This window comes from Vidua chalybeata, chromosome 4 (assembly GCF_026979565.1).
Source record: "Vidua chalybeata isolate OUT-0048 chromosome 4, bVidCha1 merged haplotype, whole genome shotgun sequence".
Classification (NCBI taxonomy): domain Eukaryota; kingdom Metazoa; phylum Chordata; class Aves; order Passeriformes; family Viduidae; genus Vidua; species Vidua chalybeata.
Window position 1 is genome coordinate 50169342 of NC_071533.1, and position 26270 is coordinate 50195611.

The following is a 26270-nucleotide window of genomic DNA, read 5'->3' on the forward strand; positions in this document are numbered from 1 at the left end:
TCGATGCCGCTGCACTTCTAAAGCAGCTAGTCACCCTCATTACCAGGTGCTTGAGCTCCAAGTACCCACAACAGCTTTGTAGCCCCATGGGCAATCTGGGTAAGCCCCATGGGTAAGGGAAAGGCAACAGGCTTCTCCCCACTAAACACAGCAGTGTTAGTACCACTGGCACAAGGCTGCAGAGCGTGTTGCACCTGCCTGAGATGTGTAAGGTGCAGCAGAGACTGGTGCTCTCAGGTGCTTGGTCTGTGTAAGGTTATGAACTGAAATTTTTTCCTTATTATTGACATGACTGGGAGCATGCTATAATCATGGTTTGAAAGTGTTTCAATGCTTCAAGCCTCTGTGAATCCAGTTTCTTACTGCTTGGTCATATTTAACTGTTTGGGCTGTAATTTAACTTCATGAAGTTAAAGAGGAAGCTGTTTAAGTGATGAGAATTGTATAGTGACTTGAATTTGGAAGAAGGATTTCATTACCTGAGCAAAGACTTGGGGGAAAGAAATACTGTTAATCTGGGAAAGCAAATTTAACTTGACTGTGAAAGCAAATGTTAATTTGACCGTTCTTAATTTGGAAAGCAATCAGTATGGAAGAGTGAGGTGTGATGAGGGGGTGTTAGGATGTGAGGGTGTGAAAGGAGGAGAAGAGAATTAATGATTCCACTGGCTCAAGTGGCAGAGTCAGGCCAGGCTCCAACCCTGATGCTGTATGAGGACATCATAAAATGAGATGCTGCACAGTGGGATTTCCTGCCTCTGTCCACACACCTAATCAATCTGGTTTCAGAATGAATCAAGACTGGGAGAAGCTGAAATCTCCAGGGCACTTGCTGATACAGATTCAGTAGTTAGGAAGCCTAATGATTATTCAATTCAATTCAATTCTTACTTATCAGATTTCCTTTTCTTCTTTGCCTATGCCAAGGCATATGATTCAAATAAAAATCACTTGACTCTTGAATATGCACTCTCCTTGTTTTGGGGCTTGGCTTGAAAATCTAGGGTTTGATCTACAAAAATGCTGAGCACATTAGTTGAAAGGATAGAGTTTTGAATGTTAGACTGAGTGTCTGAGTTGACACATTCATTCTGTCTAGATATGTAAATGAAGAAAAAGACCTAAAGACAAAGTTCACTCAGAAGAAGTGTAATGTTGACATTAACATCAGCTGCTCAGATCTACTAGTGTTAGGTGCTCAATGAAGCACAACTTATGTAATCGGCCCCAACAGCCTCACGCAAATCCCTTATCTTTACCTTATGCAGCAAAAACTGTTTGAGATGGGATCAAGTCTTTCTAAAGACACAGAATTGTGATGGATACTATAGAAAGCCTAATGTAAATAGAAACTACACCATGGCTTTATGAAGAATTTTTTGAATTTTTCATCTGTAACAAAATGCTAATTTCTGCTTCTACAATGCCAGAAAAATGTTATTTTCTTTACCAGAGAGTCTAGTAAAAAAAACATTCCTTATGGGATTCCTCCAAAATAGAAACTACAATCTAGTAAATGAGTATTTTAATGCCCATTATTACTACAAAAAAACCCCAGAATTTATCATGAAATTTCACTTAAAAAGTTGGTTTCAATTCAAAAAGAGTATCAACATATCAATATACAAAATTGTGGAAATAAAATAAACAAGATATTAACAAAAAGAAAACAGACTATTTTTTATTTCTTAATAAAAGAAAATGTAATTAACAGTAATAATACTAACAGTAGGTCTGGGCTTATTATACAGGGGAAAAAAATCTCAACTTCAAGTTTTAATATCTCACTTTTTAAAATGTATTTTGGAAAAAAAAAACAACATAAAAAGCCGAATAGTCTGTGAGTTTCAGCAAGGTAGAAACAGTATTAATAATGTAAAAATTATTTGTCATCCTTGCCAATAGAGTGGTGAAATCAAGTGTACTTTAGTTACTTTTTACAAAGCTGTAATTTTAGTTGGGTAATAGGCCTTTAAAACACTACCCATGATCAGTTATAGATTCAAGGGATTTTGCCTCGATTTTATCTTGCAAATCACATCATAATAAACGAGTATTCAGTTTTCTTTCCTGTGGTGGAGCAAAGTTTTTCCCACTCCCACTGGGTCCATTGGCATGCACATAGGAACAGAGGTATCCTGTGTCTCCCCACCATAGCCAGCAGTGAATTGTAGGCATTCCCGGTGTTCAGGTGTTCAGTCTGATGTCTCCACAAAGGGTTGAACTCTTGCCTTCCAAGAAATATGAAGATGTCACAAACCCACAACAGATACTCCTGCTGGCTGTTACTCTAGGTAGCTTTATCAACTACAAAGAGAGATAACCACCTGCAATAACTCCTCTAGCATTATTTGAACAGTTTGGCTCTTACAAATATCAGCCATTTTAACTGACCTTTAGTTCTAGTATGAGGAGCATGCTCAGCTTTCGAAGTTACATAAGGAGAATTAAATATGTGAATACAAACTTATCACTGGAGATGTTTTTCTAAAGCAATATCGGTTTTGTTTGCATAGTCATTATGTTGAGTGCATATGGAATAACTTGCAAAACAGGCCAAAAAGCACAGCCTGTGCTGTGAGTCTGTGTTTACATGCTCACCGTGTTCCTTATGCAGAAACCCAAATTCACAAGCTATGCTGAAAATACACAGGCCCACCTAACCATGTGTGTTCATAAAAGAACGGTAGCAGTTTCTGTATAAACAGGCTCTTACAGTTCCTTAAAGTCCAGTTTCAAGAATTTAACAGGAATGGTAACAGGTATCATTAACAGATGTGTGGAATGAGACCATGCCACCAAGCAGACAGTGAACACAGAGAGAACGCAAGTGACAGCATTAGGGATTGCAGTATGAGACAACTACCAACTGAGCTTGTACTCTGGTTGCTTTATTTTTTTCTTTAATGAAAGGTCTCCCAAATCACTGGCAGTATTTGTAATGTCACAAATTCAGCTTGTCTTCCCATTCTTCTCCAAGTCCAACAGTAATTAGCAATCCAGTATGTTGACAGAATCTGAACAACAGACAGTATTTGAGAGTGGAGTAGTTTTTATTTGGCTTGAACAAATCTATCCCCTTCCAGCGTTCAGCAGGTGTGTTTAGTGGAAGAAAATATGTAAGATTTCATTAGAAACTAATTAGAAAATTAAGCAGTCAGTAGCAAAAACACAACGTTAATTAATTCCCTGGTTTCTTTTGGACTCCTGAATTCCGAGCCCTCCCCAGCCTTAGCGCATGGGAGAAAATACCATTAGAGGAACCAGACGCTCCGACAGCCAAGAAGCCGGGGACTATCACATATTTATGACCAGTTTATGACCAGGAAATGCCTGTCAGTGCTGCGCTGACCCGGGCCTGGCTGCCCGCCTATTCTGGGAGCTGTGCGTGCCTCAGTGCCCTATAGAGACGGGAGTCATGGAGGCCTGGCACTGCTTTCCAGTCTGTTTTCACCCAGCAGTTCAGCTGCCGGCTCGCCTGCTCTGCCGGACGTGCCCGAGCACACGCGGCCCCATTTTGAGCTGCCGCTGCAGCGCTGCCGTTCCCGCCGGGGCAGCGCCCGAGGCCGCGGCTGCGGTTAAACCCCCGCCGCACCGAGGGGCCGCTGCGGCCCGCACCCGAACGGGCACGGGGCCGGGCGGGACGGGGCCGGGGTCGCGCCGGAGGCAGCCGGGCACGCCCGGGACCCTCTGCCATGGCCCCGGCCCGGGGCACGCCCCGGCCGCCCCGCAGCCCCGCCCGTCGCGGCCGTGACGGCAGCGCGGCGCGCCGGGCGGCGGGAGTTGGCGCGAAGGCGGGAGCATGGAGCCGGGAGCGTCCCGCTAGGCACAGGGACCGCGCCGCCACCGCCGCCGCCGCCGCCGCCATGGTGAGGGGCTCCCCGCCGGGCCGGGGGTGCGCGGGGCGGGGGCGGCGCGCAGGGTCCCGCCGGCCGGGGGGCGGCCGCGGGGCCGGCGGGGCCCGGCGCGGGCTGAGCGAGCCCCGCGGGCGGCCCCGGGCGCGCAGCCCCGCGCGGAGCCCGAGCGGCTGCGGCGGAGAGGCCGCCCCGCCCCGCCCGCAGCGGCCGAGGCTTCCCACGCGTGCCAGGAACACGAACCCGTGCCCGAGGAAATGCCCTTGCCCGGAGGGGGATGTGGCTGAGCCTCTCCGGTTTCGCTTTCCCCGAAGGCGGGTGGGGTGTAGGGCGCGGACCGTGGGCTCGTCCGGGGAAGGAATGCGGATGAGCAACCTGCTGTAAAGGCGGTGTGCCGGAGCGTTACCGCTTCCTTTCGGTCCAGCAGGAGCGCGCACGAGGCGTTTCTGATGACGGGCTGGAGGGTGCGCAGTATTTGCAGAAAAACAATTCGATGGGGGCAAAAAAGAACTTGAAAGTTTGAAAGTAAACAATTGTTTATCGATAATGATGCAACCCTCAGTAGGATGTAAAGAGATTTTTAAGCATAAACATATACGTGTTCCTGTGCTCTACGAAGTGCTGCTCACCTATGCGGTCACCATAGGATGGTATCCCCTTTTCATTTCTGGCTCAAATGATTTTGCTTTTATTCAGATGGAGTCTCTGTGCACATCTTTTACTGGCTTAACTACAGATGTCATTTTGCAAGTTAAGGTGCAGCTCTAGTTTTGGACTTTCCAAAGAGTTTAAGCTTGTTTATAGCTTACACCTCGTGCTCTGCAATGGTGGGTGATACAATCTGAGTCTCTACTGTACTGACAGAGGTCTGCCAGCACCGAGACTCCTGGCACTATTGAACTGTGATCTTTTCATGGTTTGTTTTGGGCCGGCTGATGGCTTCAAATTTATGTGAGAGATCTGCCTCTCCCATGTCCCTGCTATCACCTTTTTAGAAAACTGATCTTCTTGGAAGGCTTGCTTCCTCCTTTCCCACCGTCCCAGGACAAATTCTTCCTCTGTGTGATCTCCTGAATGTCACACATCAGTGTCTGGGCCTGTCCTAGAAGGGATGAAGATAGCCATTATTTTGGGGAGCGTATAAGTTGCCTCATCCCATTCCCTTTTCAGTGCTGAAGTGGCTGCTCAACCATCTCTGCTGCAGCTGTGGAAACAGAGGCAGAAGCACAGTGATGTTAGTAATGGTGCAGCCTGTTCTGCTCGTGCATTGACAGCAAGTCAATGTCACACCCTTGCAAACTTTCCTCCTGTGGTGCCAAGTGTAAGTAGCCCCTGTTAGCTTGATTCTGCAGGATATTCTCAGCTGTGCTGAACTGATGTGTGCAGAGTTACACAACAAACTGATTTGTATTAGAAGGGATTTATTTTTTCACCCAGATTAGTGACCCAGTTCCCAAGCAGCGAGCTGTGGTGGCACACTGAGGGAATGATGCCCAGGAGCAGGGGTTTCTGGAGTTTCCCCTTCTGAGAGGGGCACTCGTGTCTGGAGCAGGAGCATCACTTAAAACTGTGATACTGCTTGTAAAACTGCTGCAGTTACCACTGTCAGTAATGGTTTATTAAGTGTAGCTACCCAAGCAGGTATTACTGGTTTCACTGAAGTGATAGTATAAATCTGGTTTTATTTAGTGCAATTGTTCTGGAAGTGCCAAGTGTCAGAGCTGATATGTGAGCAAAACTTGCACTGAAATAGGCAGACTGGAAAGAAATATGACTGTTCTGATGTAAGGTCCTCATTGAGACACACAGAGTACCTGAAGTAAGATGCATTACTTTCTACTGCAGTCATTGAGCTAGGTGGATTAAGTTCAGTTTTCTATCTTGTATTTTGAGCTGCAGACTGGATTACATGATGTAACTTTGGAAAATATACTGTCTTACTCAACACTAGTCTTGTAAAAACACTCCTGGAGTTCCCAGTCTGTGTACTACCTAACAAACGGGTTTCAGTTTCTGTTTGTGTTACTCTTTCCAGTAAAAGAGACATCACAAATCTTCCAAGAGAGAACTTGCACCCTGGCATGATCAAGTACTGTGGTCTTCTGTTACAGTGTAAGATGGAGGGTTTAAGCAGTAGTCAGAACAGGCAAGGACTAGATGGTACAGCCATACAACTCTAAGATAACTGAGCAGCATTTTAGGCCTTTCAGGTGTTAGGCATCAAGCACCCCCCTGACTGAGCGAGAGTGATCAGAATTCTTAGTTACAGCTCCTACTTAGGTGGAACTGCTCAAAATTATTCCTTGCTGGTGCTGTGCTCAGGCAGCCCTGGGGAGCCACACCAAAATAGCCTTGCCTATTTTAATTTTAGCCTTTTGGGCAAGGGAACAGCCATGCTGGTGAGTATCTCCAGGATACACAGGGCACATTGCTGTGGGTTTTGGGGGCATGTCCTGGAAGGAAACTTGACAGCTGCAGCCTTTCCTCATTGGAACAAGCATAGGTGAAAGCTGAACATTCAGATTTTCCAGCTGGTGATCCTACCTATATATATGGATGGCATAATATACCCATAGGAAGGCCAGTCAGAGTATGTTAAATAGATGAGCCCAGGAGGGAGGGAAGTGGTCCTGTCTGCGATCTAAGTTGGTATGATAGATACTTATGTGGCTTGATTTCTGCAATTAGTTATGCAGTGAATTAATAATTTGTCTGAAAAAGCATGAAGAATCTGTTTCATGGTTCCTGGATAAAAGCTTCACTGAAAGGTAACTTTGTTGTTGCCCTGAGGCATACTTTTCTCCCAAGCAATTCTCTTTTTGCTGTGTTATGTCAGCAAGGGTGCCTTTTCCTCTGAGGAGCAGGGTGGCTGAAGAAGATTGGTGAATTTATAGCAGAATATTGAAGAAGGCTGTGCCTAGACTAGATGTCAATCTTTGTAGCTTAGGGCTGTGTATTAAGTTTGCATTTCATAAACCTTGTATAAATCTTAAAGAATTCTAATATTATTGCCTATTCTCAAAACACCAAAAGGTTCTGCAAAGCTTCTGCCAGAATTATGTACACTTTAAAACTGGTTCCAGAACTAGAATCCAAACTCAAGAGCAAGTTAGAGGAAAAATAGTGATTAATAAATCTTGCTAAAAAGCCTTTGGAGAAGCCTACTGAAAAGCTTTAGAAATAAATCAAAGCAGACATGTGGTTTTAAGCTGGGCTAGCCAGTGTAATACATATTCCCTGCTACCACTTTGAGGTCTACAAGCTTGATGACTGCAATTTTGGGATGTATTCATGTTCCCTCATGTAGCAATTTCCAGGTAGCACAGAGGTTGGCAGAACAAGTTAGATTTGCAGAGCACCTCATGTAGTTAACAGTTTTTAGTGAAAACAGTACAATGAATAGACCCTTACTGTTAATCTAAAATTAAATTCTCAAATATTTTAAGCTTTAGAGTAACAACTATTAAAAAAAAAGGGAATTTTAAAGTCACTTTACTTTGCAGTGTTGTATTAAGTATTTAAATTATTTTACTACATAAAAAGATATAATGATACTTGCTTTTCTCTTGCCTATGTTACCTTAAGCCTAAAAGGAAGTCAGTAATAATGAATATAATTGAGTAATTAAGTCAAAATATCTGCTTAGAGACTTTTAAAATATATGCTCTCTTCAGACCTATTAGCTATAGGTATTGGCTGTCAAAATTTCAGAGTTTCTATAGTGCTGCATTTATATCATAGGCTTGTATGTAAAATAGTAGAGCATTGAAAATCTATGCTTCAAGGCATGAATTCCATGGATGGAGAAGTGTGAAGTCACATTGAGGAAGAATGATTTTCAATCTACCATTTGTTGAATCCGTATTAATATATGCAGTTAAAACACAAAGAGCCTAAATATTTACAGGAAGCAACATTTCCAATTCTAGAAAATTGTTTTAAGTGCACTGAATGAACCTATACACATCCCATCTTTTGTTTATGCTTTCAAATTACATGTTCCATTGATTTAAAGCCCTAAGTCCAACTGACAGGAGTTGAGTTAGAAAAAGAGCCTCAAAGACCCTTTATTATCAACCAGACTTGATGCCAGTTTCCTGAGAATGTGCTCCTTTCCTTGTGGCTCCCTGGAATAGTAAGGCAGTGGCAGCTGAACTCCATGGTGGGGAATAGCTCCCAGCTGTGTGCAGTGGAGTCCTGAGCCCCACCCTTTACCTGCTGTCTGTGTTTTAGGCCAGAAAGAAAGGAGGGACTGTCTTTCTCTAAAATGGCTGCTAGCCCTGGAGGTAGTGATACCAAGCAGGTACCTCCTTCCTCACTTTCTGTTTGAAAAGCTGGATTTTTAAAGGAGTAGTCAGATGTGATTTTGTGTGTACAATAGTGATTGTCTAAAGTTTAAGCTCCGGCTGCTGATTTTACATGCTCAGAAAGCTTGTTATGGCTGTATTGTGGTCAGGTACTAAAACAAGGTAACAAAATAGATCTTGGTATTATTTTTCTTTATTTAAATTTTATAAGTTTCTTGCTGGCTAGTTTTTTAGTGAGGTGTAAGTTACTGTCTTAAAAATTTATGAGAAAGTGGAGAATGTAGTATGTGCCATTACTTCACTGTTTCAAGCTCCTGGTCCTTGTCTTTCTTTCTATATGGGACACTACTTCATAGCTGTGTTAATCATTTTGACTATAGAAATAGTTTGGTTTAGGTTTGTGATAATTAATCAGAAAAAAGAAATGTAATTATGCATCTGTCTTAAGTCACTGTATTTTATTGCTGCTGGAAGTTTGTTTTGCAGTATGTATTGGTGAAGATGCCCAATTAAGGAAGAAATAAATTTTTTTCACGATTCAAAGACCAGAATCAGGTGGTGTGGCTGTCTGAGTAGCTACTTTTAACTATCTGGGCTTTGTTTGCTGAACTGTAAACAAAATTTCAAAATCAATACATGTAATGGAGCTGCTGAGAAGGTAACTTCAGTACATTGCTATTTTGTAGTGTGAAGAGCTGTCTGTATTTAAAAATCTATAAATCTCTTTTCCCTTCTACTAGGATATCCGGAAATTCTTTGGTGTTGTACCTTCTGGAAAGCGACAAGAATGTGAGACTGTGAAAAAGAGTGAAAAAATTAAAAATGGTGAAGGACCTTCAAGTGTGAGGAAAAGGGAAAAGGAGACTAAGGTTAGTTTTGCTTTTCATATTTATGAAGTGTTTGTTTTCTCTGATGCTGGATTGTTTGTGTATCTAGCATTTTTTAAACTCATGGTTCTTCTCATATACTAAAATAGGACTAAATGTTAGTTGTTTCTATAGGCCCAGGAGGAAACTGCCACTTAAAATTAACTTCTAGCAGTAAAGCTTTGTAGGTGGTGAAGAAAATTGCTAATTTAAAAAATTAGGTTTGTAGGGCAAAGATAGGTAGAAGTTGTTACAGTTAAGTGCTAGTGTAAGAACAGTCTGATATATTTGAAGTTATTCTGCCTATTGGCCACAGTTCTCTCAGTAGGTTTGCTAATGTAATTTTTAGTCTAATAAACCCAAGGTTTGTGCCCAGTAGATGTAGACATATCATAAAGGTGTCATGCTTACAAATGAGGTAAAAGTCTGTTGTGTGGTGCCTGCTGACCAGTTTTTAACACCTGTGCAGGAAACATGAACATTCTGTTTGTTGGGATCACTTCTCTAAACCTGCTGCAAAGACCAAATTCTTCAAAATGACAGATTAAAACTAGATTGGGTTCTGGTTTCAGACTACTTTACATGTTAATCTTCTGAGCTGTATAGAAAAGAAAGTAGTGGCTAAAGCTACTTCAAAAATCACTTAAAGAGTGGAAGAATTTCTAATAGGATGGAATGTTTAATGTGAAACACAACAGTTTAGTAGTAAGAAGCTACTTAAAATAAGTATTCTATGCAATTTCAATGTGAAAATTCTTCCTTATTTTCTCCATGCTGCATCTTTCCCCCTCCCATGCAGGAGTTAGCACAAGACTGTTTGTAAATGGGATAATGGAAAAGAAATAATTTCTGTTAGCATTTGTTTGAAACTCATACATTTGAATGTATGCCTGACTAAAAGCTGAAAGAATCTGTTTAATGGTTGAACTAATGCAATGTTACACTTAGGTGAATAATTCACCCAGTGAAGATGATTCCATACAGAAGCGGACAAAAAAGAAGAGAAGAATAATCTATGATTCAGGTAGTGTTCACAGTTGTTTCTGAATATCCCTTTGTATTTTTTGCATTAGCATGCAAGGTTGATTAGGTAAATTGTACATCTGAGAGTTTTTGCGGGTTGAGTTTTATAAACAGTTCCTGTATTTCAGTGAAGAATAGTAGGAGTACAAAATTAATATATTGCTGCTACCTTTAAACTATTGATATTGTTTGGAGATTTGGCAAGTTCTGACGCTTTAGTAGTAGGATGGAAAAAGAGAAACAGTGCCCTAACCTCTACAAGGTGGAAAACTGTGTGGTTTTTTTGTTTGGTTTTTTGGTGGGTTTTGGTGTTACTATTGCTGGTGGTTTTGTTTGTTTTATTTTGTGCCAGTACGCAAGTCAATTGACTATAGCCACTCTTTTATTAGATATAATTACAATATATTTGTGTTTATCATGGAAAGAGACTCTGAAGGTTAGCCCTCTCTAACACTTGTTAGTTGTCTCTGCTTCTTCAGTTTCTCCTGTTTATTCATGTGGATACTGGGATCCATAATCCACAGTAGTATAAATCTGTCCTCTCCACAGCTTTTGGGATATGGACAATGGTTAGTGATGTGAGTGGCAACTCACCAATGTTCTGAAAAATCAGAGTACTACCTCTGTGGTTTTTTGTTTTTTGCTTGTTGTTAGTTTTTGGAATAGATTTCCACCTACTGGAACACATCAGCATAATATATTTTTTGTGGTTTGATACTGGGCGTTTTGTTTTGTTTTGTGGGGTTTCTTAAATTTTTAAAATTTCTTTTGGGTGTTTGGTTTTTTTGAAGTAAATTGCTGTGATATTTTTGAAGGTTGCATTCATTTTTGGAAAGGTTGCTGTACAGATATAGCAGTTACTGAAATAAATAACAAAGTATTTATTGTTATGTAAACAAACACTACTGTCAAGACTGAGTTGTGACCAAATTTTCATTTGGTCATTTATGTGGTGGATGGAAAGTGAAGCTATGCTCTGAGCTTCCTGCCATGTGGTAGGAATATGGAGTCTTTTTCTCACTCAGCTGAATATATGTGAACACATGTTAACTGTTATGTGATCTATTACTTAAAGCCTGTGTGTATGTGGAAGAAATCTACATTTATGTTGTGGTCAAAACACAGATTCAGAAGAGGAGGTGCCGTCAGTGAAAAAATCCAAGAAGCCACCTGAGAAAAAAGCAGCTGCTTCAAAACCTGGTAAAGTTCTAAAGCAGGATCCTGTTGTTTACATCTCAGAGACAGGTAATGGAAGAAATACATCATGTATATTATACAGTATCTCGTTACATGTTCACCTCTAGTGGGGTGGGTTTTGTTCTAGTGGGATGGATTGTTTGACTGATAGACTCAAATGTGACCATAAAACCTAATATTGAGGAGGACAAATTATGTTCTCCTTAAACAAGCTAACCAAAAATGCTTCAGAAGTTTAGCCTCAAGTACTGTAGTCAGGAGCAGGGTGAAAACTGAGGTGATGGTGTGTAGTGGCTTAGGTTGATTTAAATAAGCATATAGTTTAATGAGGTAATGCTTCCTTGCTTAAGAGAATTCCATAGATTTAGGGAGGAAGTTAAGGAAGTACCTTTAATAGAGTTCAGCTGCTCACTAGCATACTTTGAAATAACTTGTTGGCTGCAGGTTTGGAAACAGGGATTTTTGTTTTACCTGGTGTATAACCTTCCATGTCTAATCTCTGTGTGATGTGTTGGTGACTGAAAAGTTCTTTTACTTCTCAACACAAACACCTATTTCATCATTTGCTGCAGTGGTTGCCTGTACTTCTGCACCCAGTCTGAGTTGGGCTGAAGCTCTAACTTCTGTATTTGTCTCTGGAGTAGAGTTTTTTTCTAGCCACAGTACTTTCTGAAGAAACTGTGATTGAATTAACAGACTTGAACTAAATCTATTTCGATAAAACATGGTTTTTAAGTAATAGAATTTCAGTGAGGCTTCTGTAATCCCTCTTTGAGTTTTATTATACTTATTTTGGAAGAGTGGACACTGTTCTTAGGTATGGTAGTAGTTTTTTTTGGCACGTTTATTAAAGCTGAACATAAATGTTGCCTCCCTATAAAAATACCATGCATTTTTAAAACAAAAAGGGATTGTTTGCTGCAGTATTGCATTAGAAGTGTGGCTCAGCTGGTTTATTCTATACATTTCTTCCTCCTTGGGGTGTTTTGTCTCTAAGATAGATACATTGTTCTTATTTTGCTTGTCCTTGGTAGGTGACCTGGCATACTGCTGTACCACATCAGGTATTCAAATGAGCTCATTTTCCCAAAATAACATGAACATCTTATTTTTCTTATTTATCTTTTTACTCAAAGCTTTGTTTCCTTTGACAGTTTTCCCCACAGTTCTTTCCTGATTAAAAGGATCTTTAAAAGCATTTATGCCAGAGTTAGGTAAATGATCAAATTCCGGGGGAATAAACAGCATATATTTAGGTTTATTATGCAATTCCAAGTGGTGTAATCAGGTTTTTCTGCATAGGGATACCACGGGAACACTAGTCAAGGTTATTAGTGAAATGCCTGAAAACCATGGTCAAGGTTACTCTTATCAAAAGAGTCTTAAGTACACACAGGTTTGATTTAACAATGTCTTCTAAAACAATGCCTTTATAACCTTGAGACGTAATGCTTGAATTTTGTTTACTTATAATTTCTATAAATTGTTTCCTCAGCTTGATGGAACTGTCAAGCTGAGTGCATTTAAGTGGTATTGCTATAGCAGTTGGCTTGAGATAAATATGTTTTACAAGAATAGGAATATAGACATATAGATAGAAAAGGTCATAACAAAATTTGTAGACATTTGTCCATCTCTTTTTTTTTAACTGTTACAGAACTGAAAACTTAAGAATATGCTGCTTGGACTCACTCAAAAGTCAGAATCTCATTCTAAAGGGCTCTGTCCATGGCAGTGTTTGAAAGAGCCTTTTGGCATCAAGAAGGCAGTAGAAGTTTGGTAGTTAGTTAATTGCCTCAGCCTATTTTTCAATTTAATTTGAAACTTTCTTCCTCTTGTTGCTTGAATTTCTTTTCAGCTGATCTATATATCTATGTGGTATACAGCTTTCTCCAAAAGTGTTTGAGGAAATTAACCCTTTTGGTTTGTATAAAAGTAGACTGATCTGGATTATTGTGTTGCTTTGTTTCTTATTGGCTTGTGAACAAGTTAATTTTTTAAAAGGCAAAAAAAAAAAACCCAAAAAAACAAAGCAAGAATAGTTACTCTTTGTTTTTATTGATACATTTAATCTAAATAAGTATTTAGTTTAATGATGGCCAAAGATAAAACTAACTTATTTTGCACAGTAACAAGGGGAAGTTACCAAGTTTTTTGTTGGTAGTACAGTCTTAGGGAATTGGGAAAAATCCAAATGTTCATTGTACTTGTTAAAATAATACTTGCACTGTTTAATGGAACCTTGAGCTTTGTAGATGACCTGTTAGTGGGGTTTGTTGAACCTCATCTGGTTTCATCATACGTGGTTATTCAGCAAGAATTTTGACCTCTCTTGAAGTGAATACTTATCTTTCATATACATTGTGTAGAGGTAATCATGTATATGTAGCAATTGCCTTGATTGCTTGAATATTTCTAAAAATAGAAAAGCCTTATTGTAGTGGCAGTCAGAATTATTTATAAAGGTAGAAAAACTGGCATGGTAGGAACTGAGGAGGTGTACAGGTTACTGGAAAATTGTTCCTTTAGAGCTTAGAAGACAGGACAAAAAGAATAGCTTGTGAAGGTCCTTGCTTAATATAGACTCTTTTAATGTAGAGAATATTGGGGATGGGGAAACAAACAACAAAACAAACCAAACAACCTCAGACAAAAAAATTAATGAATTGCTAATACTGCTGGGCAAAAAAGTAATCCCCACATCCAAGCACAGGTTCAAATGAGCAGCAGGTTGTCAGTGAATAAGCAGGTCTTTCACTGAAATATTTCATGGGGAAATAAAATATTGTTACTGGTACTTCCTGGGCAATACTTGTGTTCTACTAACTTATGAGAAATGCTATACTTGAAAATGTGAGGAGGAGATAAATAGTACTCTGTGTACCAACTTTCCTCTCAAGTGTTTCATGAAAGGTCAGTTGAGAAGGTGTAGTTGAACCTTAAGGGAGTTTTGAAATGCATTTGAGGAATGAGTGTGGGTTCTGGCAGAAATCCTCTGAAGAAGCAGGGGAAGAGGGGAATGCAAAAGTTAAGGGGAGTGAGCCTGTTTAAAATTGATTTGATTGAGTTTGGGAATACCAGCAGAACAGCATAAGGGTCATGTAATGGTAAATATCTCTTGTACTCAAACTCTTAAGAGTTGAGAGGAGTGTTACATGAACAGTGAATGTATGATAGTAGTTAACTCTCTGAATAGCGGAGTAAGTGTAAACCAGAGGTGTGCATGAAGTAAAATACAATCTTATTCTTATAGAAGTGGTCTTTTTTTCTTTCTACAGAAACTAGGATAATAGCAATATTGAGAAATAAATGTAATTATGACTGAAAGGATTAATTTATCAGAAGACATTAGAATTACTTGTCAGCCTGTATTTCAAATGTGGTAGGATGTGAAATTAATTTTAGTTTCGTCTCTGTAGCAGGTCTTCAAGCTGTAGCTGTGTTAGCTCAAGATGTTGCTGTTTTCCTCTGCCTTTACCTATTCTCCATGCTGGAGACCACCTTTCTCCCTTTCAGATCTCATTATTGAACTGCCAGAGTAACTGGTCGTAACGTGGTTAATCTGCTGGATTAGTTCAAAATGTAAAAAGAGGATTTATGTTTGGATTTTTTTTCTATGCTGATTGATTTTGTTTGAAAACAGAGTACTGTGTCCTGTGAGACTTAGTAAGCTGAGCTGCCTGAGCTGCAGCTGGAAAAAATTGGCACATTTATACTTGCCTGGATTGCTTGAAGTTACCTTTTTTCCTCTTTTGTAATTATTCATGTGGCATTACTGAATATTCCTGTCATGCAGGTAACTTCAGGCTATTGAACCAGAACATGAAATTTCATTGCATGGTGGGATTCAGTTCTGCTTCTGTGAACTACTATTGTAGAAAAGTAACCTCAAGTGAATAGAACTTTCAGTAAAAGTAACCTGGAATGAGTTAATGGACTCTGCTAATTGCTTGCTGAGGTTATACACATAGCTGTTTCAGTGCCAAGGGCAAGCATTTCATTTGAAAGGAGTTGTTATAATTAATGGGTTTGCAGATTAAAATTTACTTTGTTTAACTATATTCACCCTTCTTACTTATTTTAATGGTCCCAAAACTAAGCATACAGACTTGACTAACAATTTTATTTGGTATGTATTGGACCAAGGATAACAAAGGCTATGTAGTTGGACACTCAAGTGTCTGACTTATGGTAGTTAACTGCATTTCAGTCTTGTATCCCTAAACCTTTTTATCTCAAAGTGAAAAATACAGCATAGGCAACTTTCTAAGGTTACCTTTTACAACTGAAAAATCCAAAGATAAATTTGTTTCAGGGGTGTAAAGGTGAAATGATTCTAAGCTTTATATTTTTATAACAGCACAGAACCTTGACATGTCAATATAGACCAAATGCTAACAATTGTGGTTTAAAGTGCATGTTTGTAGTACATCTAAAATCAGTTAGCTTTTTGAGAAATGGCATGAAAAATCTAATGTGACATAATATCTAAATTTTTAAATGTAGGCTGCAACTACTAGCTTTTTTGAATGAGGAGAAAGAAAAAATACACTTTGCTAATCACACATAGCATCTGTTCTTTGGAAGGAGTTGCAGGAGCTAAGTTGGAATAGACTTGCTGGCTTTTTTGAGAACTGGTTATCTTAAAGGTAATCTTCTTAAAGAGTTACTTTAGGCAAAAGATGAGTACAAAACTCAGTCCTGCCAAGTGTTGGGTACTGACCCATGCATAGGTCAAGTAAATAAAGTCAATACTAGGACTGTAGACAAACCTTATTTTCTGCACCCTCACTTTAGCTTAGACACCAATGCCTGTTGCTGGACAGCAATAGCCTATTGCTGGAGATGGTAGGTTCTGTAGGACAGGAACTGGTTTAAGTACTTGTGCAGAAGAGGTGTCATTGAAACTGAAAAATGTCCAGAATATTAACATTTTTTACAAGTAAAGGAGATTTAATGATTTTAGGATGTAGTCATTTAGCTCTATACAGAAATCCTTATGTAGTAGTCTACAAATGCTATTGAGCATACATAATAATAAGTACAGGTTAGTTATAATCTGCAGATACCCTGCCTGTATTTGGAGTTGGTTTTATGACACCACAGTAACAGGCTGTCCCTGCCTCCAGATATTTTGTATCCTAAATAGAATAGGAACCAGGAATTATATTCTATAGTGATGAGCAACTCAACAGTACAGAAATAATAAATTAATAACATACATTGTTCTGAAGGCCTTCTGAGGATCTGTCCTGTGCTGCTTGTTGCCATTGTCCCTGCATGCAATAGAGTGCTCCCTTTTTAGATTGGCTGAGGTAATTCCTGTACCCAACCTTTTAAAAGGATCTGAATGCATGTTTAAAACAGCCAAGATAATTTTCATCAGGCTCAGTTAGGGAACAACTGCAGGTGTTGTTCAGTAATCAACAGGTGAAACTCTTTTGAGAAAGGGTGAGGACAGGAAAGAGGAAGAGGAATAACAAACAGTTACAAGTGACCTGCTGGCATTGGTTTATTAACATAATTGTGCTACTGCTGGAACAGCATATAAAATGAGAGCCAGCTGTGCTTTAACATTATGGAATAGCTCTTAAAACCCCCAGGATGGCAGTTATTTGTTGCTAGGGAAGTTTGTCCTCCTACATTGCCTGGCATAATAGATCCCTGCTTCATGTGTAGTGTTTGTGTACAAAATAATTAAAAGCAATCTCCTGATTGTCACTGCCTGTGTATTCCATTGATCACATGATTAGCTTTCCCTTAGTTGCATGTACTTGATTTCCAGAAGCCTCAATTAGAATATATGGTCTTTATTTGTGTTTGTAGTTCTGAGCTGATCCTGGAAAAAATAAAGAGATGTATGTTCAGGATATTTTTTCATTGTGTAGCACACAAAAATTAATCAATGTCAACAGGAAATACTGTTCTTGGAATAGTAGTGTTCTGCTGTAGAAAGGTTTTACAACAGAAAAGTCATTTAGTTGGTGATGAAATTGATTCCTATCTCTCAGTGAAGTCCATGCCCCCATGTAAGGCTATCTCAAGGTTTGCCCAGCAGTTGCTATTAAGACTGCAATTAATCTACAATTTTTGCAAGTTAAAACTCAAATTTTCACTTGTCTTTTCCACAAGTTATTGGCTTGGTTGTATGAATAAGGACACATCTTTTTCCTTTTACAGGTCAAGTGCTGAGCAACATTGACCTGATTAGTGCAGCAGCAATAGTGTTACTGTCTTGGCATTTTCAGAGTTGTAAATCAAGTTGCCTTCATGCTTAAGGAGACTGGAAATGAGCAGCTGATTAACTTTGCTGCTCACTTCTGTGGCAGTAGGTGTGTAGGAGCAGTTTGTTTCGAGGAAAAGTGTTAAGGTTTTGCTAAAAAATTGTTGTTTATCAGTACTTGAAATAAGGGGAGTGCCTGGAGATCAGGTGAATTTGTGATGTGTTAATGGATTTCCTGAACCTGGGATGAAAATGTAGCCTGAATGTCAGTCCCCTAAAGCCTCTTTTGAAACCCACTTTTAATAGAATCAGGCTGGTTTTGTTTCCTAATGACAACTTCCATGTTCTCATTCTCCCTTTTCTTTATTTTTATTTATCAATGACTGTTCATAAGTGAGTCTCTTGTCTGTCTTCAGCCACTGCTTGCAGTCAATAAATGCTTCTAATCCTGTCATTTCTTGGAACAACATAATTAAAGCTAAGTTCTAACTACTGATAATATGTAGTACTGGCTTCCTAAATGACTTGAGTGCATACATTTTAAAATTAAAATCTAATTGTATTTACTCTACTTCTTTCTACTTAAGAGAAAGCAATATCCTCTTGGGTTTTATTGCTATTTATGGTTATAAGTGAATAATGAAAAAAGTCAATATTGCATACAGATCCTCTGATAACAATAATAAGTAAAAGTTCTTTTTTAGCATCGAGCAGTTCTTAGTTTAAGAAAAGCTGGGAACATGGGGGCAGAATAGGATTTGTGTAATATTAAGACAAATGTAATTACATCTACATTAACTACTGATTTACAGTAACAGTATATTTTACTCCTGCAGATGTTTTTTTGTTAAACTGAAAAATTTGAAAGAACCAGAAATATTATTGAAATTGAGATAAGCAATCTCCTATTCAGACTTGAAACTATTGTAAATTAGGAGTCTACAGCATCTAGTGTCCCAATCTCCCTGATAGTAATAGTTTGTTAAATTGAGCTAAATGGCAGTAGGATATTTACTGCTGCATTGGGAAAATAAATTGTGTTGAGAATAGTAAAGCTTCTAGCTTTGTGTAAAACTTACTGCTGTCAGCTGAGGGCCTGGGATTAAATTTTCTATATATTGCTTTGTGAGTTGAGTTGGCTGAAATGCCACTTTCTCTTGGATAAATTTTTGTCTTTAGGCATTCTCAATTTAACTGCTGAACCAATTTACCCCCTTACAGATGTATCTTTGTGTTAGTTTTTTCCCTCACTAAACTTTCTCTCCCAGCAATAGGTGGAATCCTGCTTGGTTCTCATTATATTCTGCCTAGTAAGTGTTCAGTGGCAGCAAATTCTGGTTGATGCCCAAAACACTGCCATCTGTTGAGAACAGGTGAAACAAAAAATAATTGTTTCCCTCCATCTTGGCATAGAATACAACAAAAATGAGAGATGACAGACATATAACATCTTCTAAACTTAGGGAAATTGTTAGAAAACAAATTTTTCTATGAAAAGAAATATGGGGGCTTAAATTAGGAGTTGCTGGAAAATGAGCATGTTTTTGTGATAATGCTGTCAATTCAAGTTCTGTTAAAAAACAGATGTTTAGAACTATCTGTGTTTATGATATGTTGAGGTGAGTGTTTAAAGCATCTCTATTTTGAGAAAAGTAAAACTAGACTTCAGTTAGAGGCATGCAAATAAAACTGCCTCTGTTTCTGTTCCTCTCAAGTCTTTCTGCTGCTTTTTTAGTGTGTCTAATGTTAATTTTCGGGATTTTCTTTCAGTTTATTCGCTCACTTTGAGTTTGTAGAAGAATTCACAAAGATGGTGCTTTTATCACTAGTAGAAGTTTGTCCAGTGATGTTTGTCTTCTGTGCTGTTGTATTAATCATGTGGCAGTGATACATGTGGGGTTTTGTATGCCTCCTTGAGAGGGTTTTATTTGTATAACTGTCAGTAAGACTTCACAACATGACATAAAACTCCTTGAAGTCCTTGGTATTCATTTTTATGTTGATTGACTGGATGAAGAGTTTGGGTTCAGAATTAATAAACAGCCATCAAACCCTCTTTCTTTTTCATTGCTGGGTAGACCATGTCCTTGTTATTAGAGAAGAGTCTGAAAAGGAGATTATTCAAAATTAAAATTTTGCTCAGTGGTCTGTGGGCTAATTCTTTGTAAGACTGTATATGCCACTTTTCCTCCTCCTTTCAAACTGAAAAATCCATTTTATCTTGCTGACCTTGTCTGATTTCTGTGTTCTGTGAAATTGTTGCTTTTCTTTGAGTTGGCTTTGACTGTACTGGAAGGAGAGTTTGTTTAAGTGCAGAGATATAGAGAGCTCATAGAATCTCTAAAAGGGGAAAAAGTGAAAAAATGGCATTGAAATGTTTTTAAAACTTTCATAAACTATGAGCAATACTTTAAAAATAACTAGGAAGCTTACCCAAGAATCCTTTTTTCCTTTTTTTTTTGGTAAAGAAAATGTTTTGATATTTTTCCTTGGATTGTAATGTAAGATAGAGAGATTCTTAAGAATACATGTCTACAAAGCCTATATTAGCTGCTTTGTTGATGAATACTATAAAGTAATAAATGTGCCTTTGTGCATCACATAAAATGCGAAGGAAGAGTTGTGCATTTGACATTAATTAAGGAGGGAGTTCAAATTTCATTGATCTAGATCTTCTGTTTATTGTTTTCCTCATTTAGGAAGGGAAGGCATTCCTCATGAACTTGTCTAATTGAGAGGTGATGTATGAGCACAAGTAACAAATGTCATGTTGTTATTTCAGTACTGAATCTGTTCAGATTCGAGTTATGCTATTCAAGGTGTTAAATACTATGTGTTGTGCAATTCAGCCTTTTTTTTTCAGAAAACTTCTGAATGCCTGTAGCATTTTTTTAGGATCTGAGTTGATGTAATGTGCCAAAATAGTTCTCTTGGCAGTTCCATTGTAAGAACTTGAGTTCCATGTACCAGAAGTAATGGAATTCTCTTTGTGTTTAGATGAAGATGATGATTTTGCCAATAAAAGAATTTCCCTGAAACCAAAGGAGAATGGGACGTCAGCGACTGGTTGTCCAGGAACAAATACTGGGAAAAAAGAGGAGGTAAAACCACAAGCTAAAAGCAAACCCCTCTCTCCAGTGAAACAGACTCCCACCTCTGCACTTGATTTCTTTGGGACAAGGAGTGTCCAACGCTCAGAAAAGAAACTGGTAGCAAGTAAAAGGAAAGAGGTGAGTACTGATGAGGTTCTTTAGGCTGCTCCTGTGTCTGGTGGCAGCTCAAAATGAGCAGTTTGACTGCAAGGAAGTACTTACTGCTGCTCCTACCTCGTGTTACTCACTGGGATCACTCACACAGAGGTCGAGCGCTGATGATCCATGCGTGCACGTCAGGTCCTCAAATACAAGTTTGGAGTAGCATTTCCATGTTTGATAAGATAGCACAAAGTTGAAGGTAGTATTTTCTTACTGCCCCTTCTCAAGTGACTTTTCTTGAAATCCATTAAGTTTTCTGAGGTTGGTGAGTGGAAGGGATAGCTTGTATTTGAGGGTGGAGAGCAGGCAGGAGAGGAAGAAGGTTGTTTTCCCAAGCTTTATGGGGCATTTATTCATGGAATAACAAAGCACCAAGTAAAGTATGGAGGAACTTCAAAATTCCCAGTGTAGTTATTGATGTATTTTTCAAGTGGGGAATATCAAGCTATTCACTTTGATAGCTTGGGAGGTGTTCAGCACTGTTTGAAGAGTTGAGATATTTATATTACAGTATGGTCTTGTTTTGAATAATAAATCCCTTGAAAATAGCCTTGTTTAATAGTGTTTAGGTTGAGAGCTAGAAGTTATTGTTGCATGTCTCGTTCACAGTCCTCTAGAAGTATACAGAAGGAATCTATACATATTAAATTATTATAATTGACACAATAATGGGGTAGCTGAATGGTTGGTTTTTTTGTCTTTAATATAGCCTTCCCAGAGCAGAGACAGCACACTAGATGATGAGGCCATTGCTAGGCAACTGCAGCTTGAAGAAGATTCAGAGGTAAAAGCTCTACAAATGTAATGCTCTATATCAAGAGCAGTTTGTTTAACTTAAAATTGTTTTTCCTTAAGAAATTAAGATGGACTTTCCAGGTATGCTATAATATAACTAAGTGTAATAAAATTCATCAATATGCTCAAGCCTGGTCACACAGTTATTTTACAGGCATTTTTTCAGTTATGTAAATAGAATGTATCATTTAATCTATTTTATCTCTATCCAGGCTTTGTCTGTGCAGCTGATGTACTTCTAATAATCCTGCCTTTCACACAGAATTCACTTTCTGCTTTCTCATGTTTTGGTAGTGTTTTGATGGTGTTACGCTTTTTTCATTCTCTGGAGTGAAAAATTAAAAGTAATAACCATCCATGATCTATTTTACTTGTCTTCTGAATTTTCTTATAGTTGAGAAAAATGTGAATGACTCTTACATGTCTTAAACCTTCCTGTTTGAATCAGTACTAATACAAGGGGAAAGTACACTTACACATATTTACTTGCTTTTGGGAAAATGTGATTTCTCACATATATTTGTAATATTGAGTATTGTTTGAAATAAGTAGATTGTACAGACAAATCTACACCTCTGAAGGTAAGGATGAGAGTAAATGAATCCAACTTTACCCTACTAGGAAGTTAAACAACCTGTCAGGAAAAATAATATGATGTCTTTCATTTGAACTGATCTTACCTCTAACAGTGCCAGTTTCTGTGCATCCAAGTGCTTTATATCAGATGTATCTCTGCCTCAGTCTGCTTTGCACTGGGTGGTCTCTGCCCCTTCCCTTTCTCACTATACACAGGAAGGTAGATTTCACTGTTATGGACACAAATAAACAATGCCTCAATGCCTGTGGCATACTGGTTTTATAAAGTCATCTATTGAGATCTTAGAGCATGGCATGTTGGATTTCAGTTATGAAAGTAATTTTGTTGTTCTCTTGTCGAAACAATGTTCAATATTTATTGGCAATAATGAACACTATTCATGAATAGAAAAGGTTTTCCCCAAGGCACCATACTGGACAGGAAAGGTAACTGAAGGATCAGTTATCACTGGAGATGTCAGGTTTATGTTGTTAAGTGAAATAAAAATGAAACCAAACTGACTTTGGTGGGTTTTTTTTACAACTAATAAATAACTTTCACAGATGTCATGCACTGTTGTTCTTACTGGTTCTTCCATCAGAGAAAATCAGTTGTATGAGTATAAATAATAGAAAGTTAAAATATATTTGCTTCCCTAAAGTAAATAGAACTGACACTAAGAACAGAGCTAAGGGCAGTAGTTAAAATCTTCAAAACTGACAGATTTTTTAAAAAATTATTTGTTGCTAGTAGTAAATGAGAATAAAACATTAATTCTGGAGGCATCATAATTTTTAACAGACATTCTTACTACTTGTCTTTTGGGACTGCTTTTGGTAAAGGCAGCAGGTTACATGGTGATGCAGTTATGAGTGTTATGAGGTGCAGCCTTCAAAGTTTGATTATTTAAAAGGAAAGGATACACAACAATAAAAAATACGAACCAAAAACTCCTTTGAAAACAGCTTATACAGGCATAATAATGTTTCTAGTGCAACAAATCTATTTTTCTCACTAGATTTAACTAGTCTTGCTTTCTGGGGGAGACAAGTAATTCTTCAGTGCCATTTCCAGAAATGTATTTGCCTCTGGTAGGACACTCTTTTTCTGTCTATGCTCACTTAGAGTTTTTTAAAAGTACACTAGAGTTAGAACTTGTTTGGCATTAACCTAATTTTTTTTTTTTTAAATTTCAGCTGGAGAGGCAACTGCATGAAGATGAAGAATTTGCTAGAACTCTGGCCATGTTGGATGAAACACCACAGAAGAAAAAGGTTGAATTCTTTTTAAATTTAAGCTTTTAGGAGTTGCATTGCTGGGAGTGTTCTTATTTAGACACCTTTGTTTTGAGACTTCCATACAAATACATTAAGCTAGCAGGGAAGTGTTTTCATGGAAATAGCATACTCACTTCTTATACTTTCCTCCTGGCTTTTCCTTGCTCAGTAAAGGGTGTCCTGCCTAATCAGACACTGTGTGCTGGATGCCTCTGTTGGAATGGTATTTTAAGTTCTAGTCACAATTAAGTGAAGTGTGTTGCTGTTTCTCTGTGGTAGCTTGGGACACACATCCCTGACTTTGGCATTGTGTGTTTATTTAGGCTTGGAAAAACACCGAAGGAGAGCAGACAGTACTGAGCATCAACAGCAGCCCTAATACAACAGCAGGGTATAAGCAGTCAGAAAGAGGTAGGACACAGAAACTGGAAAGCATTGCAGTAATTTATAATATTAATGAGATACATTTTTATATATGAGCTCTTCTCCCTCTGCCTCCTTTCAAGTGAAAGCAATAGACTCAGCTGGTGCAGCCAAGAATTACTCTGCAAAGCCACAAACTAAATCTGAACAGTTGAAAGGTTCTTGTTTATCCCCACAATCATCTGATGGTAAACAAGAAGAGGTTGCTGAAAAGGAAAGAGGTGCTCAGAATTCACTATCAAGAGGAAAAGCAGCTTCAGGGAAAGAAGAGAAGACAACACCAAAGAAGGAGAAAATTTCTCCCAAGAAGACTGAGGTAGGAGCTATCAAAATTAGTTTAGATGTCTTGGTGGAGTTTGCAGGAAAATAGTTTTCATTTATTATTGGTGTCACTGTTGTAACTTGGTACTTTGAATCTCCTGGGCAGCTTTTAAGGATATGAATTCTGGTAAGACTTCCTTACAGCAGTTGTAAAACTATCTGGCAAAGTGTAAATTAAACAGATGAAAGATCTGAGGTTCTCTAATGCCCTTTAAGGTGTGCAGGTACACTGCAAATTCAGTTCTGTGCTTTCTCTTGTTTAACTTTGCTGGAAAACACAGAATGCAGGAATTCTGACACTTACTTAGTGAGTGACAACTTATCATGTGAGTGTGGTGACCTTGGGTATCTGTTCTGTGACTAGAATGATGGGTGGCATTGTTTAGGGATTTACATTTCTCTCCCTAGTCTCCTATTTTTTCTTATTATTGATACGCTATGTAAGAATAGAATTGAGTTTATCTGATTCAGTAACTGTATTTGTTGAACACTGGCAGTTATTTGCAACATTAAAATGTACTTTTAAATCATACAGTATAAAGTACCCCATTTTGACAATTAAATAGCAGCTGTAATTAGAAGGGAGAGCCTGCACCTCCTTTTGAGGTGAGTTTTTAACAGGCACTTAAACTTCTTAATCAGTCAAGTCTACTTCATAGTATTTCTGCTTTTATATAAGTGTAGATCACAAATAGGATGTGAGTTTAAAGTGACAATTTAAGAATTAAGTGAGCATGTATGTGTGCAATAGACGAACCTACAGAAACCTGACAATAAACAATGGGTACGTATTTTTTAAGCTCTCACATTTTTGAAATATTTTTAAAAGGAACAAGGAAAAACACCTCAACACAAGCACCAGAAGGAGAGCAGGCTTCAGTATTGCATGTTAATAGATTACAAACAAGCGTTAGAACTTGCCTTTCCTTTGGTGCATGCAAATGTCTTGAACAGTGAAGCTGGGGTTTATTTTGCTGTTTTTATATCTGTAATATGTATATTAATTTTTTTCCCTCTCCTGACCCAGTCTATAAGCCCTGAGGACTCTGAAAAGAAGAGAAACAATTACCAAGCTTACCGAAGCTTCCTTAATCGTGAGGGTCCCAAAGCACTGGGTTCCAAAGAGATACCTCAGGTAGGTTTGGCTACAGGATTCTATATATGAAGTAGAGTGTTTGGTAGATCTACTGCTGTAAGTAGTTTAAAAAATACCAACTTAACTGTTTAAAGACTGGTATTTTTTTCCCATTAGGAAGAATGTATTAGAAAAACTTAAATTGTAATGCAAAGCAGTGACTAAATGTAAGGAAGTGTACTAAAGAATTTGTATTCAGAACTTGGTTTAGGAAGTCATGGTCATTAAAAATAGTTACTGACCTTAAAGTTGAAGATTGCTGTCACACATTTGATTCACGTGCTACACTTGAAGCACAGAGTGCTACAAGTATGGTCAGGTAAACAATGAGTGAAGTTTTGTTGGTAGCTATTCCCATTTAAGCTTTTAGAACTATAACTTAGCTAGGTATGATAGTCTTATTTGTAAAGTTGCTTAGGGTACTTGATGTGGTAGAGGGTTAAAATAGCTGATGGTTAAGAGCTATTTGGTAGAATTGTATCACTAATGGCATTTTCTGCAATGCTCTGGTTCTCAGGGAGCTGAGAACTGCTTGGAAGGCCTGACATTTGTAATTACGGGTGTTCTGGAGTGCATTGAGAGAGATGAGGCCAAGTCTCTGATCGAACGTTACGGCGGGAAAGTAACTGGCAATGTCAGCAAGAAGACAAATTACCTGGTGATGGGGCGAGACTGCGGCCAGTCCAAGTGTGAGAAGGTGAGTGTGCTCCTGTGCCTGCCCAAAGGCCAAGTGGAACTGAATTGTTCCTCTCTTAACTGGTAATTGCCAGTGTTCCTGCCATCAGGAAGCAGTACTAACAATAAAATGCATCTTTAAAATGAAAAGTTGCCAAGTTGTTTATGGCTTTGTTTTGTTTTTACTTCTATGCATACATGCAACACACTCACACACACACACACACAAAAAAATATATATATATAGTTATATATATATATATATATATATATATATATATAAACTCTTCCTGTTGTTGTGTTTCTAGCCATAGTTTTTTACTGGAAAACACTTTGAAATTAA

General features: G+C 38.4%; 1 protein-coding gene across 2 annotated transcripts in view; it reads left to right on the forward strand.

The window, feature by feature from the left end:
- Nucleotides 1–3695: 3695 nt before the first annotated feature.
- Nucleotides 3696–26270, forward strand: part of RFC1 (replication factor C subunit 1) — a 33851-nt gene continuing 11276 nt past the window's right edge. The window contains exons 1-11 of one of the 2 annotated variants that reach the window (XM_053940210.1): nucleotides 3696–3869; nucleotides 8902–9030; nucleotides 9976–10051; nucleotides 11176–11295; nucleotides 20468–20700; nucleotides 21434–21508; nucleotides 23293–23370; nucleotides 23697–23784; nucleotides 23880–24112; nucleotides 25145–25252; nucleotides 25770–25949. In XM_053940210.1, the coding sequence (XP_053796185.1) occupies nucleotides 3696–3869; nucleotides 8902–9030; nucleotides 9976–10051; nucleotides 11176–11295; nucleotides 20468–20700; nucleotides 21434–21508; nucleotides 23293–23370; nucleotides 23697–23784; nucleotides 23880–24112; nucleotides 25145–25252; nucleotides 25770–25949 (1494 nt within the window). Of the gene's footprint in view, nucleotides 3870–4020; nucleotides 4319–8901; nucleotides 9031–9975; nucleotides 10052–11175; nucleotides 11296–20467; nucleotides 20701–21433; nucleotides 21509–23292; nucleotides 23371–23696; nucleotides 23785–23879; nucleotides 24113–25144; nucleotides 25253–25769; nucleotides 25950–26270 lie in introns of those variants that run through there. The other variant, XM_053940211.1, reaches the window with a different exon arrangement.